At 40.2% G+C, this 22,360-nt stretch overlaps 1 protein-coding gene across 1 annotated transcript in view; it reads right to left on the reverse strand.

The window, feature by feature from the left end:
- Positions 1-970: 970 nt before the first annotated feature.
- The window catches only part of OTOA (otoancorin), a 32,335-nt gene continuing 10,945 nt past the window's right edge, over positions 971-22,360 (reverse strand). The window contains exons 13-28 of the mRNA XM_041462620.1: positions 21,995-22,162; positions 21,547-21,687; positions 20,907-20,962; positions 20,431-20,548; positions 19,862-19,935; positions 18,449-18,584; positions 17,392-17,582; positions 15,886-15,979; positions 14,665-14,794; positions 11,125-11,312; positions 7,329-7,484; positions 5,793-5,935; positions 5,266-5,402; positions 4,232-4,329; positions 2,176-2,368; positions 971-1,060 (exon numbers count right to left, since the gene is read on the reverse strand). Of these exons, the coding sequence (XP_041318554.1) occupies positions 993-1,060; positions 2,176-2,368; positions 4,232-4,329; positions 5,266-5,402; positions 5,793-5,935; positions 7,329-7,484; positions 11,125-11,312; positions 14,665-14,794; positions 15,886-15,979; positions 17,392-17,582; positions 18,449-18,584; positions 19,862-19,935; positions 20,431-20,548; positions 20,907-20,962; positions 21,547-21,687; positions 21,995-22,162 (2,091 nt within the window). The 3' untranslated portion in view covers positions 971-992. The remainder of the gene's footprint in view (positions 1,061-2,175; positions 2,369-4,231; positions 4,330-5,265; positions 5,403-5,792; positions 5,936-7,328; positions 7,485-11,124; positions 11,313-14,664; positions 14,795-15,885; positions 15,980-17,391; positions 17,583-18,448; positions 18,585-19,861; positions 19,936-20,430; positions 20,549-20,906; positions 20,963-21,546; positions 21,688-21,994; positions 22,163-22,360) is intronic.

Genomic DNA, 22,360 nt, shown 5'->3' on the forward strand with positions numbered 1-22,360 from the left:
CCTCTCCAGGGAACGTACACTTGAAGTAAAAGAAAACCCAACAAAAGGACACAAGAGTGTGACCAAATTAGCCCATGTAAAAAACATTGGGTATCAGACATCAGCCTCCAAATAACAGTCCCCTGCTACCTCTCCTCCCTATAATTCAAGTTCCTAGCTAACACACAATCCTATATTTCAATGATTTTCTCATGAGACAGATAAGCCATTTCTAGTTTTTAAACTCAAAGTATTTGCAGGGATACTCTGTTACTCGTTAAGGGTAAAGCTATGGAAAGGAGATAGTTCTCATAATGATAGCAGATGAGGATCTTGCTTGTAAGAATTTAACCACTCTGCACTCAGAATTCTCAGAGCCTCTTGATTCTACTGTTCAAGCTGAGCTGACACTCTTTTATCTCTAGCATCTTTGTTGTAAGCTCCAGGACACTGAAAATCAAAGCAAAGAAAAATATTAAGTCTTTTGACATGCCTTGCTTAAAGACTTAGTAGAATACTTAAGCATTTAGTTTGCCTAACTGGAATCTAAACTTCAAGCCCACCAGTGCTCCTCTTAAATATTAGCCTGTCAAAATGTTAAAATCCCATGAAAATTAATGGCAATACTCTACTAAACAGAATTGTTTGTGGAATAAAATCTTATAAATAGCCTGGAACAGGCAAAACAGAGTAAATCCAAGAACATGTTCCAAATAACAATGCAGTAATTGATTGGTGTTACATGGAGTTTTAAATACACCTTTGTTATGTTTGGCTTTACAATAAAGATAAGATAAAGTGTTTTCCCCTTGATTAGATTCAGAGATAGTAATGTACCAAAGTACAAGACACCTTTGTAATACAGAAAAATTATTCAAGAATTGTTATCTTTGTATTCAAAGCAGGAAGAGGATCCCACAGTCCTTCTTCCCTGTTACAGGTGATCTGTGCTTCTGTTATAAAGTCACCTCTAATTGAAAATGTAACTTACCTCAAGCTGAACCCTTGAGGGTTCAGAAAGGCAGGTGCAGTGTAAACACAGCACACAGCCAGATGCCAAAGCCACTCAAACAAGGAGCACCTGGAAAGCAGAAGGTTTTATTTCTTAGTGTCACGCTACAGCTCAGGCCTAGAAGTCTTCTTTACACCACCACAGAGAGGTGCAGCAAACTGCAACAGTTGAATCCTAGTTACATTCAGCTCTCTGGAGATGTCACTTCCAGTTTAACATACACAGCTCCAAAGAGAAGCATTTCATAGGGAGCCAGGAACAATGGACAAGAAGCTCAACAACTCAGGTGATCTTTACCCGGAAAACTCCTCCCTTTGGCAGACCTCCAGAAGGAACAGGTCATATGTGAGAGGGAGCTGGGCTAAGAGCACTTCCCAGGTGCTTCTGGGAAGGCCTGCTCTAATTCCAGCAAGGGCATCATAGCAATTTAGTTCCCCTTACTCCTTTTTCAGCACTTCAGCTTCCCTCTCTCTCCTCCAACAGCTTATGTCTTGCTAGTGTCACTGGAAACAACAACATTTGCTGTCTGATAGGGATAAGTTCTCAACATTGTATTGACTATGTGCAAACTCTCTCACTATAACACATCCATTGACATTGCCCAGTATAAACTGAAATTGAAGAAGTAAAAGATTAAACCACTGAAGTATAGGTACTAATAGGCTTTAATTCCAAATAGGATGGGAATGGCAGGAAAAACTATTCAATGGCCCGACAGCCTAAATAAAGATGATATTCCACCCCAGTACTACCTCCTTTCCCACTTGCAGCTCTGCCAACAACATTCTGCTGCACATAAAGGCTCTGACCTGAAGGTCCAGAGATGGAGACCCCTGTCTTAAATTTAGGCAAAATATACGGGAAAGAAGGAGAGGGAAAAGCTCACTGTTTCAGACTACCTTTTACAAAAGCTAGTGCTTAGCACAGTGTAATGCTACTAGACAGCTGCCAATGCCATCTGACAGTCTTCCTCCATTACCTCTTGCTGTGGATAAATCCAGCATCCTCCTGGCTGTTTGTCTTGGTCAGGCATGTGATTTGAGGCACGACTGTAGAAGCTGATTAGCAAAGTCACTGTAACCTACCCTCAGAATAGAGGCCTGACCCTGGTGTGTGCTGTGAGACCTCACACCCCGCTGGTGTGTGCCCCTCCCCTGGGCAGGAGCAGGGAGGACTCCACTCACCGCCGGGAGCCGGGGTTTGTCCCTCCTGGGGAGATCCTGCAGTGCTCTGTGTGCCGGGGCTGCTGGTCCTGGCTCCATCCAGGGCCAGCCCCAGGCTCTGGAGCTGTGCTGCATCCAGATGCTCCCGCTGTGATCCTGTAACCATGGCGGCGTTCTCAGGGCCCAGGTTTGCTATTTGCTCTGGGGACAATGCCTGAGAGGAACAAAAGACAGAAAAATTGGTTTAGGCTGTCAATTATAGAAGGCAGGTAAGGAATCAGAAGTCAGCACTGCCTTGCATTTGGAATGAGGGACATTAGCCTTCAACATTGTGTAGCTATAAAAGAGCTCAATAGAGCTTAAAAGAATCTTCTGTATTCATTTACTTCCCTGACCACTCATCTAGCTGTCACCTTTCTCTTTGATGCTGGAAGCTGACAGCTTGAGAAGCTTTCTATGCCAGCACTGTACTGTACACTTCTTCAATATATTGCTGGAGTTTAATTTTCCAGCCATTTCTTTTCTGATTTGTTCAAAGACTGATGGTATTGTGCAACCTCTTGTGTTTTCATTTATTTCCTCTTATATCTGCTCCCAAGCAACCTCACTTGAACTTACATTTGACCTTTGATTATAATTAGCAGTAGAGCAATGAGATGAAAAGACCCCATGTTTAATCTTATTATTCAATTTTCTCTTTTAGATTGAAAATCTTCCCAGTTTGTTCATATTAAATTTAAAAATTAAACATGGCAATCATAATCTTACAGTAATTATCTTATATCATGTAGCAATTAAGCAGTTTGCAAAGCCTGTATTATTGAGCAGGCTGGTTTGCTTTAGTTCTAGTTAACATTCTGCAGTCACAAGCATTTTAACCCTCCTACACAACAAGCCTTTTTTCTTGCAACAGTTCTGCATCCAGGTCCTACTTTGGAAAGACAAAATTCCCCTTGCAAGTAGGTCAGATGATGGAGCAAACCCTTGCCCATTTTTCGTTGTCTACCAAATGGTGTGCTGGTTTAAACTCAGCAAACTCATGGAAATGCCTACAGGTTCAGACATGTTGAATTGAACATCTTAACTCACTTGAAGTCCATAATACAATGTAATTTTTCATAAATCAAAATCTGAATAATTTATACAGCTGCAAAATGAGGCCATAAAAAATCTGTGTAAAACCAAAGTCTTCTTTGTATCTTTCAAATACAGAAAACTCTTCCAAAGAGGTACCCTGCTTTTTATTAATCATTTTTTGTAGCATCATTATTACTCTTACTAACAAAAATGTTGTTTGTTAGAAATTCTACAAGACGATATAGAGCTGTTTTGCAAAGAAACAGTTTCTGTAATGACATTTTAGGCTTATCTGAACTGTCAGTGGTACTGTGCACAGTTAGTGCTCAAGGAGTTTCTTTTTTTTATGGGAGCTGACACAGTTAACTCTCTGTTTAACTCAACTGTCCATAAGTACATTGCTTGCCTGAGCATCTGAAAGAGACCAGCCCAGGCAGAGTATTAATCTTGTCACTAAGTCAAAGAAAGTCAGGGGCAATGATCTCTAGATCCCTGTTCTAATTTCTGGTCCACATTCAATACTGCTGTAATTAGATGTAATTCCTTTCTGATCTGTATCTGCCTGCACAATCTGTTTTTCAGAGCTAACTTGGGAGAATGGTGCCAGATTTTAGGTTAATAAAGCAGCTCTCGCACAGTCAGCAGAGAAATCTGTAGCTATTACAGCATCCTTGCAAATGTTAATAAACAGAGACAAAAATTCAGATTTGAATCAAATGTTGGAAGATACAGTGTCCATTCCCTGTTTTGTGATATTTGCTATTTCTTTGGCATGCATTCTGAAGGATGAACAAAGCTTGTCTAGCATACTTCATGGGCATCACAAATACAGATGATACAGCTGAAAGTTAATGCTCCAGATCCTTGATGGTCTCTTACTTAACAGACCATAGAATTTTTTTTGCCAAAACCCAAAACCTATAAATCAATGCTGCAGTTTATTTATACTAGAGTAAAAACAATAGAAATTTAGTAACTTCTTCAGTAATCAAGCTCTTACTTGGAAAATTTCAGGAGGTATATGTCTTACTGCTGATGGCTGGAAATATGGCATCAAGCTTTTATCAAAAGCTTTTAATTCATCCTCATTCAAACCACCTAAAAAACCCACATAATAGAAACAAAACTCGATTAATGTTATTTTTATTAAATTTATTTTTAAGGTAATATAAACTTTAAGCACTTATAAAAGATACATAATAAATGGTTTATTCCAGGGTGTTATATAGAGAGATGCTGGTTCGTTCTGTTTCATTATATTTCAGTATTACAAATCCTCTGACCTTAGCCATTGACATGGAATGTACTCTACCTGAATTACTTTATCTTGGAAAAGAGAATTATAAAAGCCTATAAAATCATAAGCAATGTTATTAGGGAATGCTCATTCACAGTCTCTTCTGATCCATGGTTAGGGAGCATAATCATGCAGTGAGAGTGACTTCACCACCTAGGTGGTTGTGGTGGGGAATCATTGCCACAGGCATTGGGGATGCTAAAAATTATGAGAGCTCAATGTGCAGTTAAATGATAACAGGGAAACAAATCCAGGAACAAAACTGGGAGTGACCTCTGGCTCAGGAGGTCTCTGAGGCTGCAAGAGCACTCTGGAGAAGTATCACTCCAGGCCAGTCCTGCCCTTGTGCTCTTTCCCTGGGCACCCACTCTTTCCAGGCAGGATACCTGGGTAGCCAGAGCACAGCTCCTCCCAGGACAGCCTGGTTCACAAAGAGTGACTGGGTCTGGAATCCTGATTGGTTTTGCCTTCCTTGATTTACCCTTTCCAACTTACAGGACCCAAGTAACTTCAGGCTGTGCTTCCCAAGGTCAGTTTGACCAGATTTACAGAACCTTACAGAGAATACCACGACTTTTCCTTAGTGCTTCTGAAATTGCTGGATGCCTGTCTCTGTAGGTTACTCCCCTCTGGAAGAAATGTTTTTTGTCAGTTTAGAAAATTCCCCAGCTAGGTGAACCCATCTCTTAATAGCAATGCTTCACAACCATTACCATCTGCAGCTGTAGCTTTGTTACCTGCTATAGTACCAATTTCCTGTAAAACAGAGCCATTCCAGCTGGTAGCAGCACCAAACACAGATTCTGTCATCCTCTTAAACTGCCTCAGAACAGGGGTGCTACAAAACAACAGGCCAATTCTTGCAATTGCAGCACTGCAAAAAGCAACAAGGTCATCATTACAAGCTGCATTTACATGCAGTACTAAATAGGCCTGGAATATACCTAAGCCTGCTGTAGGAAGACTGCAAAACCCATTTGCAATTTAAAATATATGTGCACAAATTGCATACAAATATTTCAGGTTTTAAGCAAAAACCTGTACTTCTTGATGCAATATCTAAATGGTGGGATATAAATGGAAGAGGAAAACTATAAAAGAACACGTTTTAAACAACTGCTGCATGCCTTCTGCTTTTGTAAAAGCATTTAAAATGTAAAAGGTATCCTTTAGGCTCTGAAAATCTTGAAGGAACAAAAACAGCACAATAAATTTTATCAATAGAGTTACTAATAAATATTTCATTAGATATCAAATGCAGTACCTGAATTCAGCAGTCCTTATGGATGTGATTTCTGTGGAGTTCAAAGCACAGAGAACAGCTCCTAATCCAACTAAATCAAAACTTTTTAATGTGCTGATGGTCTGGCCAGAGTCATCTAGAAAACCTTGCAAAATAGCTCTTGCCTACAAAAGCAGTAAGATAGTATGCATGAACAGGGCAAATATAATTGAAAGGTTTGTTACTAGATGATTAAAATCTTACCAGAAGCTATGGAGCATAAATATACATCCTGAGCCTCCCCAATGTATGGCCATGGCCTTCAGGAGGAGCACTGTCACCACCTACATGTGACACTGAACCAGGGCACTGTTACCCCACCACTTGCTAAATGCAAATGGTGTGAAAACACTCTGTACTTCTTCTGCCAGGCCACAAGGAAAGCCTTCACCAGAAGAAATGGTGCTGGGTTGCCTCACAGAATCAGTTAAATGGCTACAGGAAAACATAAAATACCTAAGGGGATCAATATGTAATTTTATTATTTTTAATACTCAGGATGACTTGCCTTATTTAAGTGCCATATATGAGTGGTGACCTGTGTCAAGGATTAATTTTCAGATATGAATGGGATATTGGTACCAAAGTGCCTCTGCAAGCTAATTTAGGGTGGTGCTCATTTTAAACTAACCCTTTAAAAACTGAGTCCATCTCAAGCATGTCATCAAGGCATCCTCCAAAGCCAGTGAAAGCAACAATCATCTTCCAAGATTTCCTAATCTATCCACAATGATGAGCTTCAAATAACTAGCTTAACTAGCTACCTAAGTTTTAGATAACTGAAGTTCAGCAGGATGAATCTCTTTTAACTAACTACTCTTACTGACAGCAGGAAACCTCAAAAGCAAACTGGTTCTGTATAAAATCCTCCCAAGTGCTTCTTTCTTATGGTGCCCTTCACAACGTGAATCTATTAAACAGATTTGTGATATTCTTCCAGAACTGCCACCATGCCAGCATCTGTGCAGCCACAGAGCCCTGATGGGCCACAAAGTCAGAAATATGCTGCCAATTGCATATATAAATAAAAGCTTTTAACTCTTTTTATCAAAGTCCCACTGACATAACTAGAAGTTATTCAAGGAAAGGAACATGAGAGGAGTGTTATCTCTAATAAAGAGCTTCTAGGGCAATGGATGCTGGGGTTGGGGCACACTACCTATTCTGTGATTGTCCTTAGGAAGGACTAGTACTCCTAGCAGTAATGTCCATTCCAGGGACAGTGTGAGAGGAGCTGCTGACCTCCTTCCGCTGCTTAGTGGACAAGTGCTAAAGAACACACTCATCCCCACCCCAATTAACAGTGATTGATGCTGTCTTGGCCACCTCCAGGGAAGCCCAGCCAGGCAGACACCAGTGCTGACCTATCTGCCACTTTCACTGGGGTCACAGCTGCAGAAAAGCAGCAGGGAGCAGTGTGGGTCTCTGGATCTGTTGTCTAGGCAGTTCCAGGACTTGAGTCCCAAAGGGCATGAATCCAGAGCCTTTCACCAGGAGTACCTTCAGTAACTCACTCACCTGGGTAAGAGTCCACCCTGTTTGGTGACTGAGAACAGAAACGGTGTCGATGGAGCGCAGGTCCAGCTCTGTGATTTCCTGTGCAGTGAGTGCCAGAGCAATGCGGCCCAGGGAGATGATTTGGTAACTCCTCCAGTCTGGCAGCAACCCCCAAACCTTTAGATGAGAGTCATTAATATCTGTTAGACTATTATGACTCTTCCTCTATATACACCGTTCTCAAATCCCTTGGTTCTAAAGTCCTAAAATCTGAATATTTCTCTTTGCACACAAAAACCAGAGCTTAGGTATCATGAAGGTTTTTGAAGTTCTACACCAATAACGATTAGTTCATCTAAAAATGCTGCAATTTTTACAGCTTGGACTTGTTGATGAGTCAGAATATGAACTGGAATGTTGGCTGTAGTGAAGTGTGGCTGTAGGAGCAAAACCACTAAGAACAATAAAAATGGGAATCTGTGCCTGGATCCACACTGTTATACTGTCAAGAAAGCAGCACCTGCACTACCCAGGCTTCTTCCCAACTGCAATCACTCCAGGGGACTGACTTTAAGTTCCTTTTGTGACCAGTCACCCTGGCTCAGCCACTGACAAGGAAAGACAAAGTAGAGAATCAAGTAATATAGACAAAGAACCAGCTCCTAAAGTTCTGATTTCTAGATTGTCTTCATACAATGTTAAAATAAAAAATAATTTAAAAGTGATTGTACAGATACAGTTAAATTTGTAAAGCTTTGTAAAAAACCCAAAGAAATAAGAAGGGGCTCTTCTAAACCAGTACCAATGTATTTAAACTGACAACTTCCCCTGCTTTTAACTTTATTTGTGATAAAGTTACAGCAATTGAAAAGCTGTCACTGAGCAGCCCGAAGGAAATTTTGGTATAAGGAAAAGTTCTGCCAGAGTAAAGAATAATAAAAGTCCATCAAGAGCTGAATTTTCAGAGGCCAGAACTGTCAATTACATTTTCTTGACAACAGTAGAAGACTGTAGACAGTAGTCAGTATCTCCCTGGATGTGGCCAATTGCCTTTACAGAAAAAGACACTGGGTTTTGGTTGGAGGAAGTGACTTGAACAAGCCAGGAACACATTAAAAAAAATACTTTTAAGCTCTCATGTACTTCAGCAACTCTGCTTCATATCAGCAAATACATGACAGGTTTCTAGTATAACTTCATGCTGCTAACTCCACCTAGAAAATTAAAACTAATAGCCCAGGGCTGGGCTCCTATCTGAGTCAGAAAAATATTTCCTCCATTTCTGAGATAGCTACAATTTAAGTTTTGTTCAAAAAGTTAGAAAGGACAGAGCTAGTGGGGACTTGCTGAAGAGCATCTCTGCAGTTGCCTACTAAATAGTGTTTGTACTATCAGATAGACATGGAGCTGTACAATCTCCAGAAAATATAAAAGTAGAGCTCAGGAATCCAGATCTCTGAAATGAAGCACTCCTTACACAGAGCTGCAGGCTCTCTGCTGTGCACATCCAGCACAGAGCAGCCTCAGCTGCCAGGGTGCTTTTCCCAGCTATGACCCTCAGGTTAAGGATTTGTTTAAGAGATGCATTGCTGGACTTGTACCTCCCAACTGAGCTTCCACCAGATCTTTTATGTTGGTTTTACAATGTCATAAAGGGTCTAAGTCTGGGAAACTTCAATCTTTTCCAAAGCAAATAGATAGTAAAAAGTATTAGCCCAATTTTAAAGCTTTTAATTCTCTAGCTTAAGAGATACATAAAACACATGCAGGCAAAAATGCCAAGTGTCTGTTTCCTGATCTAGGCCATAAAGTACAGAATTTGAAGTACTTCATAAATAGTATTATCTGACAGGGCTGGGTGAAATCTCAGGCAGAATGATATAAATAACACAACACATGAAACTAAAACACTCCTTTGTCCTCATTCACCTAGAACTACAGATCCATACAGCTGTCACTGCTGCAGAGTTGGGAGACCTTCCACTTACAAGTGAGCTAAGCTTCTTACTTTCATTAAGATACAATCTGATAACTAGACTTTTTGAATTAGTTTGGAACAATGACTAGCTCAGGCTTAATGAAACCGTTAATCAAAGATGTTAATAACATAACAGCATCTATGCATATAATTTCAAAGAGCTTTGCCTGTCCTGTCTCATTTCTCATGCTTCATGCTCAGTGTAACACCACACAGCATTTTGAAATTAATATATAGGAAGTCTGTCTTTGTCTAGCAGAAATCTGTACAAACACTCACAGACAGAATATATTGCCATTCAGTGCACTACAGATCTGTGAGTCTTTAAATATAGCCAGAAATGTGAGTGTATCAACCTTGTCAGCAATTTCCCTACAACTGATACCACTCTGTATGTACCCCAATATATTGCACTACTGTAAAGAATAGTAGTTTTCACTATGTCAGGAGAGCACTGGTTTTATTTTCTTCTAAGATTACATTTTTCCCCCTTTTCCTGTGTCCATGCTGACAGAGGGAAGCTGACTTGGGAAGAATACATCTTCTGCAGTTGTTCTCCTGCAACAAGGCAGCAGAGACACAACTGCAGAGCCACCATCTTCTTTCAGAAATCTGTGCAGTCCCACTTCTCTTCAAGCACCTGCAGTCCCACTGCTCTAAAAGCTGAGCTTCACTGCTAAAAATTGCACAGTTGGCCTTATTTACCCCAAATCCATGGTCAGCTCCACTACTGGCTGCAGCTGCTGGTTAAGGAGATGCTGCCCAGGCCCATGTGGCCCCCTGCTCCTGCTTTCCTCCACAGGTCACAGCCCTCAGATCTCCAAGCCTCTTGCACTCTGTACTGCTTGCTGCCAACTGCAACTTGTAGATGCTTCCCAACCTCATTCTGTCAGAACGATCTGATGGAACCTAAAAAGGACTTTTACATGTTGGATCATTTTGACAGAAGGGGATTACAGCGTAGCCATGCAGAGATGGAAGCAGAGAACAGATAACCTCCAGCAGATGCTGCTGACAGGAAGCTGAAGCCAGGCTGGGGCAGTACCCTCTTCACCTCTGAGTTTTCTGCAACCAGAACAATTTGTCTAACTGCACCTTAAAGCTTTTTCTTGCTGCACTCAAAGTATGCTTGGGAATTTGCCCATTCCCTGCCAGCGCAGGCCACCACAAAGCAGCAAGAGGAGGTCACCCCAGGGAGAAGTGCAATGGCAACAACAGACATGGAGCAAAGTCTGACTTCTCTGGCAGCCCACTCTGTCTCAGGCAGGGCTGCTCAGAGCTCTGTTGGTGCCCCAGACCCAGAGTGCTGACCTACCCCCAGCACAGTCCTCTGTCCAACTGTGCTCCTGGTAAAGACAAAATGTAGGTGGGATTTTTCCTCCCTAAGATTTCCCACTGATGGGTCTGTCCCTGCCTGTGAGGAGGTGGGAAAAGGAGCCTTTCAGTCAGTTTGGGTTTACCCCATTGGAAGCTATATTTAGCATCCATGTAGACAGTTTAGCATGCCAAGCTTAATTCTCAGCAGGGCAATCAACAGACCCTAGTACTGCTTGCTGATTTTTCATTTATGAAAGGAAAGTGAGAAGCAAGCAGAAAGGTAATTCAAAAGTAAAACCACTTCACTTTTCCAGCTGCCAATAGCTCAGAACTACTTGCCTGCTGACTCCAAAGCAAGGGCAATAGTCTTCTGTCATCACCTCACATTATTTTTCCAATAAACCATAGATATTCTTGTGGCAGTAGTGACATTGACATAGCACAGTTATTTTAGAACTGCATAGTTCAATAACACCAAATCAAATTACAGAATTAATTTTCCTTCACAGACAGGATAGTTACCTGCTTGGCTTTTTCCTTCAAGGCAGTCAGCTGGGAGCTGTTAAAACCTGAGACACCCCCAAGAAGTTCCACATTTTTGTCAAAAGTCCCGGGATCCATGCATTTCAGTTCCTGAACTGACCAAAAGACATTTGCTTCTCCTAATTTAATGATTTCATTCGAAGAAGGAGCTCTGGTTCTCAGGCAATCTGAAAAAGGTCAAATAGCAAGAGTTTTCATCAAAGAGACAACAAAATAAATCAAAACAATATTGATATTTAAGAGAGCAACATACTATGAAAATATAGTGCTGCTGATGTGATATTGTTAAATTAATTATTTTGTAATTGAAGAATTAAAAATATTCATATTATTAATGTTCTGGATATAAAACTATCAGTATCTTGCAAACTTCTTTCAAGTCTAATTCTCTAAAGGCATCAAAACCTAGGCAAGGGCTCATTCTAAGTTTAAGCCACCATTTTCTGGGAGCCTTGATTCAATAGGAGTGAAATGCAAATGTTTGGGGTGACCCTGGTGGAAATTTACCAAAAAGAGCTTCAGCTGAATAAACATCACATTCAAACAGTGGATCCAGCTCAACAAGAATGTAACAGACATGAGAGGTCCTTGCACTCTGAAATGTCTGATAGAGATATATGTCTTCTAAGACTTGCCTGACATTTAAACAAGGTGAAGACAGAAGCTGGATGTGTCAGAGCAGCACAGTGCTTGTTGGTTATGTCAAGCCTGTTGTTAAAATGTCAGGATCTAGAGAGGGTTGTACACTTACCACAGCACTGTTTGGACAGACAAACTGCCTTTAAAATCTTATTTACAGCCAGGTTCCAGGCCTATGCATTATCAAATGAGACAGTTTCCATTGTGTGTTTTAACAAATCCTAGTCTTTGCTGACATAATCTACCTCTAATGTTGATGGAAAGCAGAAATAAGAATCCTAATGTGGTTGTTTACTGCTCCCTCTCCTATCACTAATTTAGGAAAACCTTATTAAATAATTATCTAAACCAAATAATCCCTACATGTCTTTGGATACAGTCATTACTAGTAAAAAGCATGAATTTCACAGATGCTGTGCCTCAGCTAAGCTTCCCCAGATAAATAAATTAAAGCGAGGATGTACAAAGTAGATTTGTACTTTGAAAGGAGGCAGAGGAGGGATTTATTTGCATCAAAGGACGTTGCAGTAGTGGGTAGAACACTGAAAAGATTGAATCTGTTGAGCAAATGAAAATGCTGCTCAGCTTCCACTGTACCAGCTGATCTTCAGCTCTCCCTTTACCTCCCTCTTGTGAAGCTGCATTGTTTCCCTTTCCCCTGCTGCAGGAGGTCAGCTTTTCTCATGTAAATACTGCCCATCCAGACACAGTGCAGCTCCCTTCCCCAAGACATGAAAGCCTAAGACTAGGTGTCCTTGAAAAAAATCCATTGATTTTATAATTTTTAACACACCAGATACACTGATGCAATTAAAGAGGGAAATAATAATTAGATTTTTGACCTGATGTCACTTTGCTGTTCCTTTTGCTATAGATTTCGTTTGATGAAAAACATATATATATATATATATATATACACACACATTATAACATCTCAGTGCCTGTGGTGAGAAACCTGAATTCTTTCTCCAGCACTGCTACTGCCCTCTCGTAGCATCTCACACACACAGCTCCCTAGTTTTGCTTTTCATGCACCATCTTGCCTTAAGCACCTTAAAACCTTTGCTTTTAATCTTGATATAGACATAGATGCAAGAACTCTGTAACTGGTAAATGCTGCTGTTATTAACACTAGCTCACAACTGGTCTGTGACAAATGCAAAATAGCATTGGTGACATGAATAGCTTTAATGTTATTCTGGAGTAATTTTCATAATACCCAATTACAAATCAGTAATTAAACTTCATTCCTTACTGAAACCACTGTGTGAGTTGTATGGAGCTGATGAGATTATGTTTGGTAACAGAAGTTCAATACAATGTTTGGGCTGCAGAAGCATTTCCTGGAGTAGCACAAACAATCCTTCAAGTTCTCATCTCCCAGATTCTCCCCAGCTGGGCTCATGCACCCCAAGTGAAGACTCAGGAGCCTCCACAGTCTTGGAATCAAGTTATCCTCGGACAAAGACCCTCAGCTTTGCTGGCATTGCTCTTGCAATGCAGATGAGAGAGCTCTGCAACTGCACTGGACATGAGCTGGGCTGATTAGAGACGTCTCTGGGATTCATCTAGATCCAGAGGCTTAAGAAAAGAACACTTAAGGACACAGGCATACTGAAATACCTGCTGCTGAACCTGCAGTCCTGTGGCCCATGACTGAAGAAATATGGCTTGTGACTTGTGATCTGCTGATTTACTTGTTGAGGGAAGAGTGAATGTCATGCACACAGGTGAACTAACCCCCTGCTATTTCACCAGCTGAGTCCTGCTTTTTTTAGAGCCTGATGATAGTGTCATGACTCCTCTGATCAACTGAGGTCATGTTTTGTTTCAGGCTATTAAAAAACCACAACTCTCAGAACTCCCTCCACCTCTCTCTGCCTATGAATACAGCACGCTAAGAGGCAAATTCATTTCCAGAGACACACAGTCATCATTCAGAGTTCCTGCCATACAAGCAGATGGATTTCCATGGTGGCTCAGGGCTTGCTGAGAGCTTGAACCTCTACTCTGCTAGGCAGAGAACTAAGGGGAAGATTTCAAAGATAAAGGCAGACAAGATCAAACTCCTTGAATATGTTTGGGTCTAAATTCCCACTGGTGCTTTTCAAAAGCTTCCCCCACAGCAGGATTGTTTTCCATGGCACAGGATGGCACAGCTTACAAATTCTGCCTGGGTGAATTTCAGATAAGACAAAGAATAGTTGTTATTATAACAATAGAATATAGTCAGAGTATCTATCTAATATATATCTTATATAAAGAAGCATCTATCTTATATCTATCTTATATAAAGACAATGATCCACTTGTCACCAGAGATTCTAATAGATTAGTTTGGTTGCTAATTAAAACACCTTTTAGATGATTACAAACTTGTCCATTTGGACAGAAAAAACACAGTGCCACCACTATCAGATTTAAGAACAGATCAGTCACCATATGCTCATGTCTGGCAAAGGATTAACTATGTGCAATCTTTTGGCACAATGGTAACTTGTCACCTTCACAGGTTTTTAATTCAAGGGGTTTCAATTAGATTACAAAGTAAAAATAAAAAAAAATTAAAAATAAACAAACCCCTCTAATTCAAATCATTCATCTTTTTCCTTTGTGCACTCAGAAGGATTCCAGGAAATGCTTAATTATGCAATACTGTAATGAAAGTTTCAGCAATTAGTGCATTATACAACTCTGATGAGCAGCAGAATGAAGACTCTCACTGGTTTTTGCTGGAAGTCTATAAGTTACTGAATACTTCACTTTTATCATTCGGCTCCTCAGAAGGCATTTGATGACAAAGTGAGACAAAGACTGTTTGAATTGCACCATCTCAGCCCCAAATGGCAGCCCTCTGCAGAGGCACCAGTGCAATACTGACCAGCTGTGCTGAGAGATGGGCTGACACTGCCAGTGCTGTTGGAGAGTGACTCGAACACAGCTGACAGAAGCTCTTCAGCTGAAGAAACTGGTCCAATTGTCCTTGCTATTTGTAAAATGATACCTGGGAACTTCAAAAGGAAAGAAAGAATAAATAAGGCTTCTCTCCCTTTTAAAACAAATCAATTTGTGGAGAAAGACTTGTGCAGACGTTAGCAAAGCAGGGTTAGTAACAGTTCAGTCTCGTCCCATTGTGCAGATGTTTCAGAAAAAAAGTAATTGGCTGCTACTGAAAGGTCACCGGCACACATTTGAGGGGGAAAACATTAGGAACAAAGCAAATTCTGAGTGATTCTCCATCCTGTGTGCCCTCCCAGCTTCTGGCAACACCTGAGCACTGGCTGATTGGTGTCTGTGTCCAGCTCCTCCTGGAGCAATGAGTGCCACCATTTTAATTCGGGCTTCATTTCGCTTGTCTTAAATTTGCCAGGTACGTGTATGAATTGGGATAGGGACCCAATTAAATTATGAGAAATAACTTTGACCTGTTTGCCTTCTTTAGGCTTTTCTGACCTCTCTCCTCCACCCTGCTAGACACCTTTTCCTTTGAAGAGTCCTATTCTATCTGGTCAATTATAAGCATTATCTCCAGTGGGAAATCTGCTCACTGTGTTCACATATTTCTGCTGAAGAATGAATCCCTCATTCCAGTACAGTTTACTCCTATGCATAAAAAAATTAAGATTATATTAACTAAAAAGGGCAAGGAAATTACAAAGTGCAATGCTGAGGCCATCAGATATTGTTACTTGTGCTATGCTGGCCCCAGGGCAAAGGGCCACATGAGTAAATGCTCATTTGATCAGTATGATCCCATTAATAACAGGATAAGAAACACAACTTTTATGGCTGGAAGGCAGAAGGATGGAGTAAAGAGCACTACAAAGTATAAAGTACTAAAAATGAGTCTGCATCACTATAAATGCCCCTTTTTTTTCCCTATGTGACAATGAAAGTAATTCTTTATAATAACATTACTCTCAAGAAGAAATCTCTTTGATGGAGTCAAGAATATGTGAAACATTAACATAGGATTCTTTGACAAAAGAATTATTTACCTAGTTCAGCATTCAGGTTACATAATTTAGACTTCATTGTGACATTCACAATTCCAAGTTCTAAAATATATGTTACAAATTAAAATTTTTTAATAAAAGCATACCCTTTCAGCAAGGATGTTTAATTCCTCTTTTGACAGCAGAACTATGAATGGTCCAACATCTAATGTTGTTTCTGCTGTCCAGTTGTTTGAGGAGCTGAAAAAATATTTTGAAAAATTGTATTAATAAAGAACATTACAATAAAAATAATACTAAAACTTCAGTGGGTTTATGATACTTTACCATACAGGAAACACAATTCTATGCCAATGTGATGATTCACTGTTACAAGCATTAGATTGCATTTTCTCACCTTTCTGGGCATAGGGCATTAGTGGAACTTACAATATAATCAGAAAAACCCTTCCAATGTGGTGGTGATGGAGCTCTCCCTCAATAGTCAAATGTTCTTAGCATTACAGTGTTCGAACAAGGAGAAATAATTCTGTCTTTGAAAGAAAATTTACCATTTTCCATCAGTTCATATTGCAATAGTAGTCTGCAAAATGGTTATCAAAAGAGAAGTAGAAACATCATCCACATCTGACAAGTGTCAGTCAACCCATTTGGTAGGTGACTTAATAAAGCTCATAGATAAGTTATTTTCAGCCTGACAGAGCCTATAGAAGAGTGTAGTAACAAATATGTTACTAACTCATGTTCCCACAAACAATTTTAATTGCTTCGTTGCTCCACTATGAGAATGTTTAAGTATCTTCAAAATTAAATATAAAATAACATAAAATCTTATTTAGCACAGTGTGCCACGATTCAATAAAACTGATTTGTATCAAGATCAATGCAGGGATGGGATCTGCTGGAAAATACAGCTATCCTACCACAGAAAAATGTTGACTAGCAGGAAGCTGAACAGCATCTAACATGATCAGGTGGGTCAAGGGACTGACTTTGGGTGAAGGGGTGGTTAGAAACTGCAACCAGTCTCCCTTTTCAAATGCAAGATACTTCCAAGGGACAATGCAAGACAGAACAGTACACTCTTGCTACATAGAGGATGGCTTTGTTCTTTGCATGACTGATACCACTGAGGTTCCATCTGCCCTCCTAATCTGAGTCCTTAGTGACACCCAACACACTGCCCACTCTGCTGCTGCAGATTCTTGAACTTTATATCCCTCTGCTTCTTCTCTGCTGTCTCCTATTGCTACAGGTGCTTGCAGTCTTCTTTACTTGTCTTCTCACACCAGCACAGCAAGTATCCCACTTCCATTTTCCCATTCTTTGCGTTCCTGCACCATTCTCTGCTTGTAACCCCTTTCTCTTGCCAGGCCTGCGAGTCTCTTTGCCTGCCCCCCCTCAAACATTACACTTTCTCTCCTTTTCCTCCGGGACTTAAGCCATGCAGGGTGTCCCTGGGGTTGTATTTTGTTCCACAGTTATCACATTACACACAAGAACAGAAATGTTATTCTAGTGGACAAGAACTTGGGCAGTGACAGAAGCTGCTTTGTGCTGGTTTCACTGCAGTTCATCTGGGCAAAGCAAATGCTTGGTGTTTGCATGGTCTAACCACCAGCATGACCACGGTGGTGTATCCAATACCTTACCCATATAATTCGAAGAGTTTGTATTTAATTTCAATCTTCTGCTCATGGCTGAGCTGTTGGCAAAGTTTGAATTGATGTAGGGCTGCTGCCATTGCCTTCAGGGACATTCTGCCATGTAGAAAGGCTGGAGGTAAGTGGCAGATTAGATTTCCAAGGAGGTCAACATCATATTCATCAGCAATGGAGCTGTTCTGAAAAAAGAAGCATTTGCCCTGTTGGCAGACCTAACTGGGCTCTTGCCCTGTACCACTTAGCTGCATCACAACTCATTTAAGCTGTAAGGAACAAAGACACAACAGTTTGCACCAGCAACTTAATCTACATTTTCTGCTGAGACTGCCTTACATTTTTTGTTTTACCAATCCAACTGGTGATATTTCATAAGCACTTCTCAGAGATTTCAGTATTCTTTATTCCATACTGAATGTGACGACTGAATGAAAGAATGTGACGACCCAGCACCTGCAGAGCTGGTGCAGTTCTGTCTGGCAGCACAGCCCTCACGTGGCCCCTTGCAGCAGAGGGGCCCCAAGCTCTTGCTGTTAGAAGGCTGAGCTCTAAAGGGTTTCTCAAGCAGCTGCCAAAACACTGGGGATTATACAGCTGGTACTGAGTGTAAGGACAGGAACAGCCACAGCTACATCCAAGAACTAGTTTCCCCTAAAAATTGGTGAGTGCTGCAGCTCCCAGACAGCAGAAGTCACAAAATCCTCCTGGTACCACCACCTCTCCCATGGAGCTCCCTGTGCCACAACAGCTCTGCTTAGACTGGCACTGCTTGGAGCCAGGGGAACAGCTCCAGGTGCAAACTGATCAGCTCCAGGCTGTCCTGGCCAGCAAGGACATTTCATGAGAACACTTTGTAGTGTGCATGGAGTCAAGGAAAATTGTTAAGCAAGCTATTAAAAGATTTGCTTAAGGAGCAAATAATAAAATTGAAACAGTAAAAAAGCCCCCAAAGGAATGCAGATGGATGAATGAAGAACTCAGGTAGGTGGTGACCCTCTCCTCCTCCATGGTGTCTCCTCCTCTGCTGACCCCTCTCAGCCATACCCACCAAGCACTCCAGTACTTTTTGCAGGACAGCATCCCTTTTGTGAAGGCTTGGGTTCAGAAGGTTCATTCCAGTCTTCCCCACACGTTCAAGGAAAGGGACACACAAAGGGCCTGTAATGTACTCCAGGTACTCAGAACTGCAGAAAGAATTCAGAAGATCTCAGAATGCAAACCTGACCTTCATACACCCACAACCATAGCCATGAAATCTGTGATGACAGAAATATTTAGAGACAAGGCTGGACTTGAAAAATCATAAGCCAGAGAGGCCAAAAAACTTGCAATTAACCCTCACCTTAGTCCAATATCTGTCTTCTTCCAGTCCATCAGGACATGAACTGAACTTCAAAAAATGGCTAAGAATTATAAATAGCTGCAAGTGTATGAAAGTGCTCTGTGATGCTTTAACACCATATGAAACAACAGTTTACAGGTCAGAAGCTTTTCCCCTTTCTCTGTTTTATTAGCAATAATTCTCTGATGAATGAAAATGGGGTGGGTGGCCTGCAGACCACAAGTAGTTTTAGAGTAGGTTTCCTTTTTATCAAAATCCAAAACTCCTGCCAAATTAAAAAAAAATAATGCTCTTCTCCACACAGAGTGGCAGACAACCTTTGCAAATAAAACCACAACCCACATCTGCACAGGCCCAGCCTTGCCAGGGTCTGTAGGCAACAGCACCAGTAACTTCTGATGGCCCTGAACAGCCAACATGCAATTGCTGCCAAATAACTGAGTGCTGCAGTTTATGGGAAACCTTGCATTAAACTCTATTATTATTTTATAGTTGTTAAATAGAATAGAGTCTTTTCAAATGGAATATTTTTCTTACTTTTTTCAATTAAAAAATATTCCACAAAAAGAAGGGTTCTCAGTCCCTTTAATCCCCTCAGGCACATAGAAAGAAAGAGAGAAAGGGTGGAAGAGAAAGAAAGAAAAAGTGAGAAAGAGACAAAGAAAGAAAGGAAAGAAGGAATTAACAAATTTTACAATTCAGGAGTTCTCATACATACACAAGTTATTTTTTCCTAAGGAAAAAAGCTGTCACTGAGTTTTGCTAACTTACACAAATGTCTTGAAACACATTGGAATGTTTCCAGCCATACAGAGCAATATGCTTCAGCAGTATCCAGTGTTTTTGTCTTATATATCCACTCTCAAAAAGATCCCTAAACAAATAAGCAAACCTAAACCAAATAAGCCTACCTAGGGGGAAGAAATCCACCATTGTGACAAAAATGTACTGTACTAAAAAGACACAAAGTATTACCAACTTTCACTTGAGACAGATTTTGCCTACAGTCAGTGACCACTTTTGATAAATCACCATTTACTGGAACCATCAGTTTTCTTAGGACTGAAGAGATTATTTGAAAAGTGCTCAGAAGTTAAGATGGACTAAGACGTAACTCACGGAAGCGCCAGTAAGAGGAAGGGAGGAATGGATGCATTGGAGACTTTCCAAAATTTCCAAGCCAAACAATTAACCTAAAGGCAACAAAAATGTAGGACCTTAAACCTCTAGCAGTTTTGAAGAATAATAAAAAATATGGCTTGTTTATTGCAGCACAGATATATAAATTAGCATATGTATTTTCTTCAGAGAGGATTTTTATCTGGTTTGTTTGAGTTTTCTTTTTATAGATATCAAAGATGAAATATTATATATTTGGGAACATGAGATCATTTGTATGTTTCTGAAACTTCTATGTATTTCCAAACAGATCACTCATGAATTAACAAGTCAGAAGGGCTGTAGGAATTTCTTGCAATTTGTAAGTGACAAATGAAATTGTCAAAATGAAGTATGATAACAGACAAATTCACACATAAAAGATTTAAATAAAATATGCTAACAGACAAGCTGAGACATAGAGGATTCTGAAAAAAAATCCCAAAAAATAGAATGAGCCAATTTTAATCTGCCTAATTGGGATATTGGGTAGTATGTTTATGTACATAAAGTCTTTTTTGTTTGTTTACCTGATATGGAGAAAGCAGATGAAGATTAATTTCAAAGAATTTAAAATTGTTTAAAAATATGTCTGTGTCCATACTTTCAAAGAGTTGACAAGTTACTCCTTTCACAAGCTGTCCTGTGCTGATAGGAAAGGCGAATTTCAATCTCATGAATATTTAAGCAGGATTTAGTCCTTACTCCCCACAACCCCATCCTAAGACACAGTTTCTTCACCTCTCCCATTTCCTGTAATTAAAAGGCTCTTGAAAACAAAAATGCAAACAAATTGAACAATATCAACTAAGACTTAAAACACCCAAACCTCTGCAATGCTTTGATCCTCACTTTGGTTTTGAAGACCCTTTTTAATAAGGAAAGTGAATTATCCTGTAGTATCCAGGAATGAATAAACATAAGGTAATACATATTGTTTACCTCAAAGTTGCTCTCATCACAAAACTAGTCTTAAACCCCATTTCAAAAGAGATACAGTCCATACCTTAGAAGGTCAACAGGATAGTTTTCCTTGGACAGTAATTCATACAGATACAAAGCCTGAAAATAAACCCACCATAATTAAAGGTAACTTTAGTTAATCCAGTTGTAAGATATATAAACAGCTGTAAGGTTTTTGTACTCTGAGCTCTCTTATGTACTCTAAAGGTAATTCTGTGGTCAGCTTGAGCAACCAAAAGGTTTGGCATCCAGTTTAGCTGAATTTTTTCTTCACAAGACAAGCCATAACTGAGTGGCATTATGGTAAACCTGTACACAGCCCACAGCCACTGAAAAACTTAAGGGTGAAGGGAGCTCTGGAGATCATCTGATCTAACCTTTCATCTCTCTGGACAGAGTCAAAGACTTTATATGCAAATATCTAATGCACAGTACTGGAAAAAGAAAATTTACACGGCAGAAACCTGGGGGCTTAAATTCAGCATATTAATGCTTCCTTTTCCATAGCATTGTCTCATAGTGCTGCCTGGGCTCTAAATGCCCTTTGGTGTTTATGTTGAGATATATTTGGGCAGTTCCTTCCTTTTACCTGTGTTCCTTGAACACAAATATATTACAGCACTTTTCCAATTCTCCCATCACACTAAATTGCAGTGGAATGGGAACTACATAACAATTTTTACCTGGCTGCTTCTTAGTTCTTTTTCTTTCAGCATTGTGGAATCATATCCAGTTTGCTTCCATAAACCAGAAAGAGAGACTTCTTTAAAGAAAGCTCCTTGTATATCTTTGACTGATGAAGAAAAATCTCCAGATGCAGCAATCTAAAAAGAGGAACACAAAAATACACAGTATTTCTGAACTGATGCTTAGATTTACAGGATTTGCCCTTCTTTCTATTCCATGTAATATTTCTCTTAAGAGGATAAAGGAAAAACACAACAGTATTAAAAACACAACAAAATAAGCAAGAGAGAGCCTTCAAAATACACCTGGTGTTCAGAAAAAAACCCAGTAGAACCATTAACCATTGAGCTAAAGGACATATCTTGGTTTAATTCATGCTTTAGAGCTCTGGTTATGGTGCTCTTGTGCAGAGAGAACCTGCCACAGACTGGAGTTAATAATCACCTTCCTGAGGATGCCCTGCTGCTGCGCAGGAGATAAGTCAGACAAGTACTGGGATGTTGTGCCTCGAATCATCTGAGCCAGCTCCCTGGGGCTCATGCTGTGCAGTGACCGGGTGCCAATTCCTGTCACCAAGGCACCCATTTGGCTCACGTTGTAAAATGATAAAACCTGCAGGGAGAACAGCACAAGCAAACAGGAAGTTTTATTGAGACCAGCAGATATATTTAAAAGCAAAAGTCAATAAATAATGCAAAACTATTTATTAAATACTTAATACATTTCTTGCCTGGGAATGCATTTTCTGTGTCTGTCCATGGAACAAATGCCTGAAGTTCCTCAGAAGTTCCTTTTTCTGAAACTTCAACC

The sequence above is a fragment of the Pyrgilauda ruficollis genome, unplaced genomic scaffold, assembly GCF_017590135.1.
Source record: "Pyrgilauda ruficollis isolate IOZ18807 unplaced genomic scaffold, ASM1759013v1 scaffold16, whole genome shotgun sequence".
Lineage (NCBI taxonomy): Eukaryota > Metazoa > Chordata > Aves > Passeriformes > Passeridae > Pyrgilauda > Pyrgilauda ruficollis.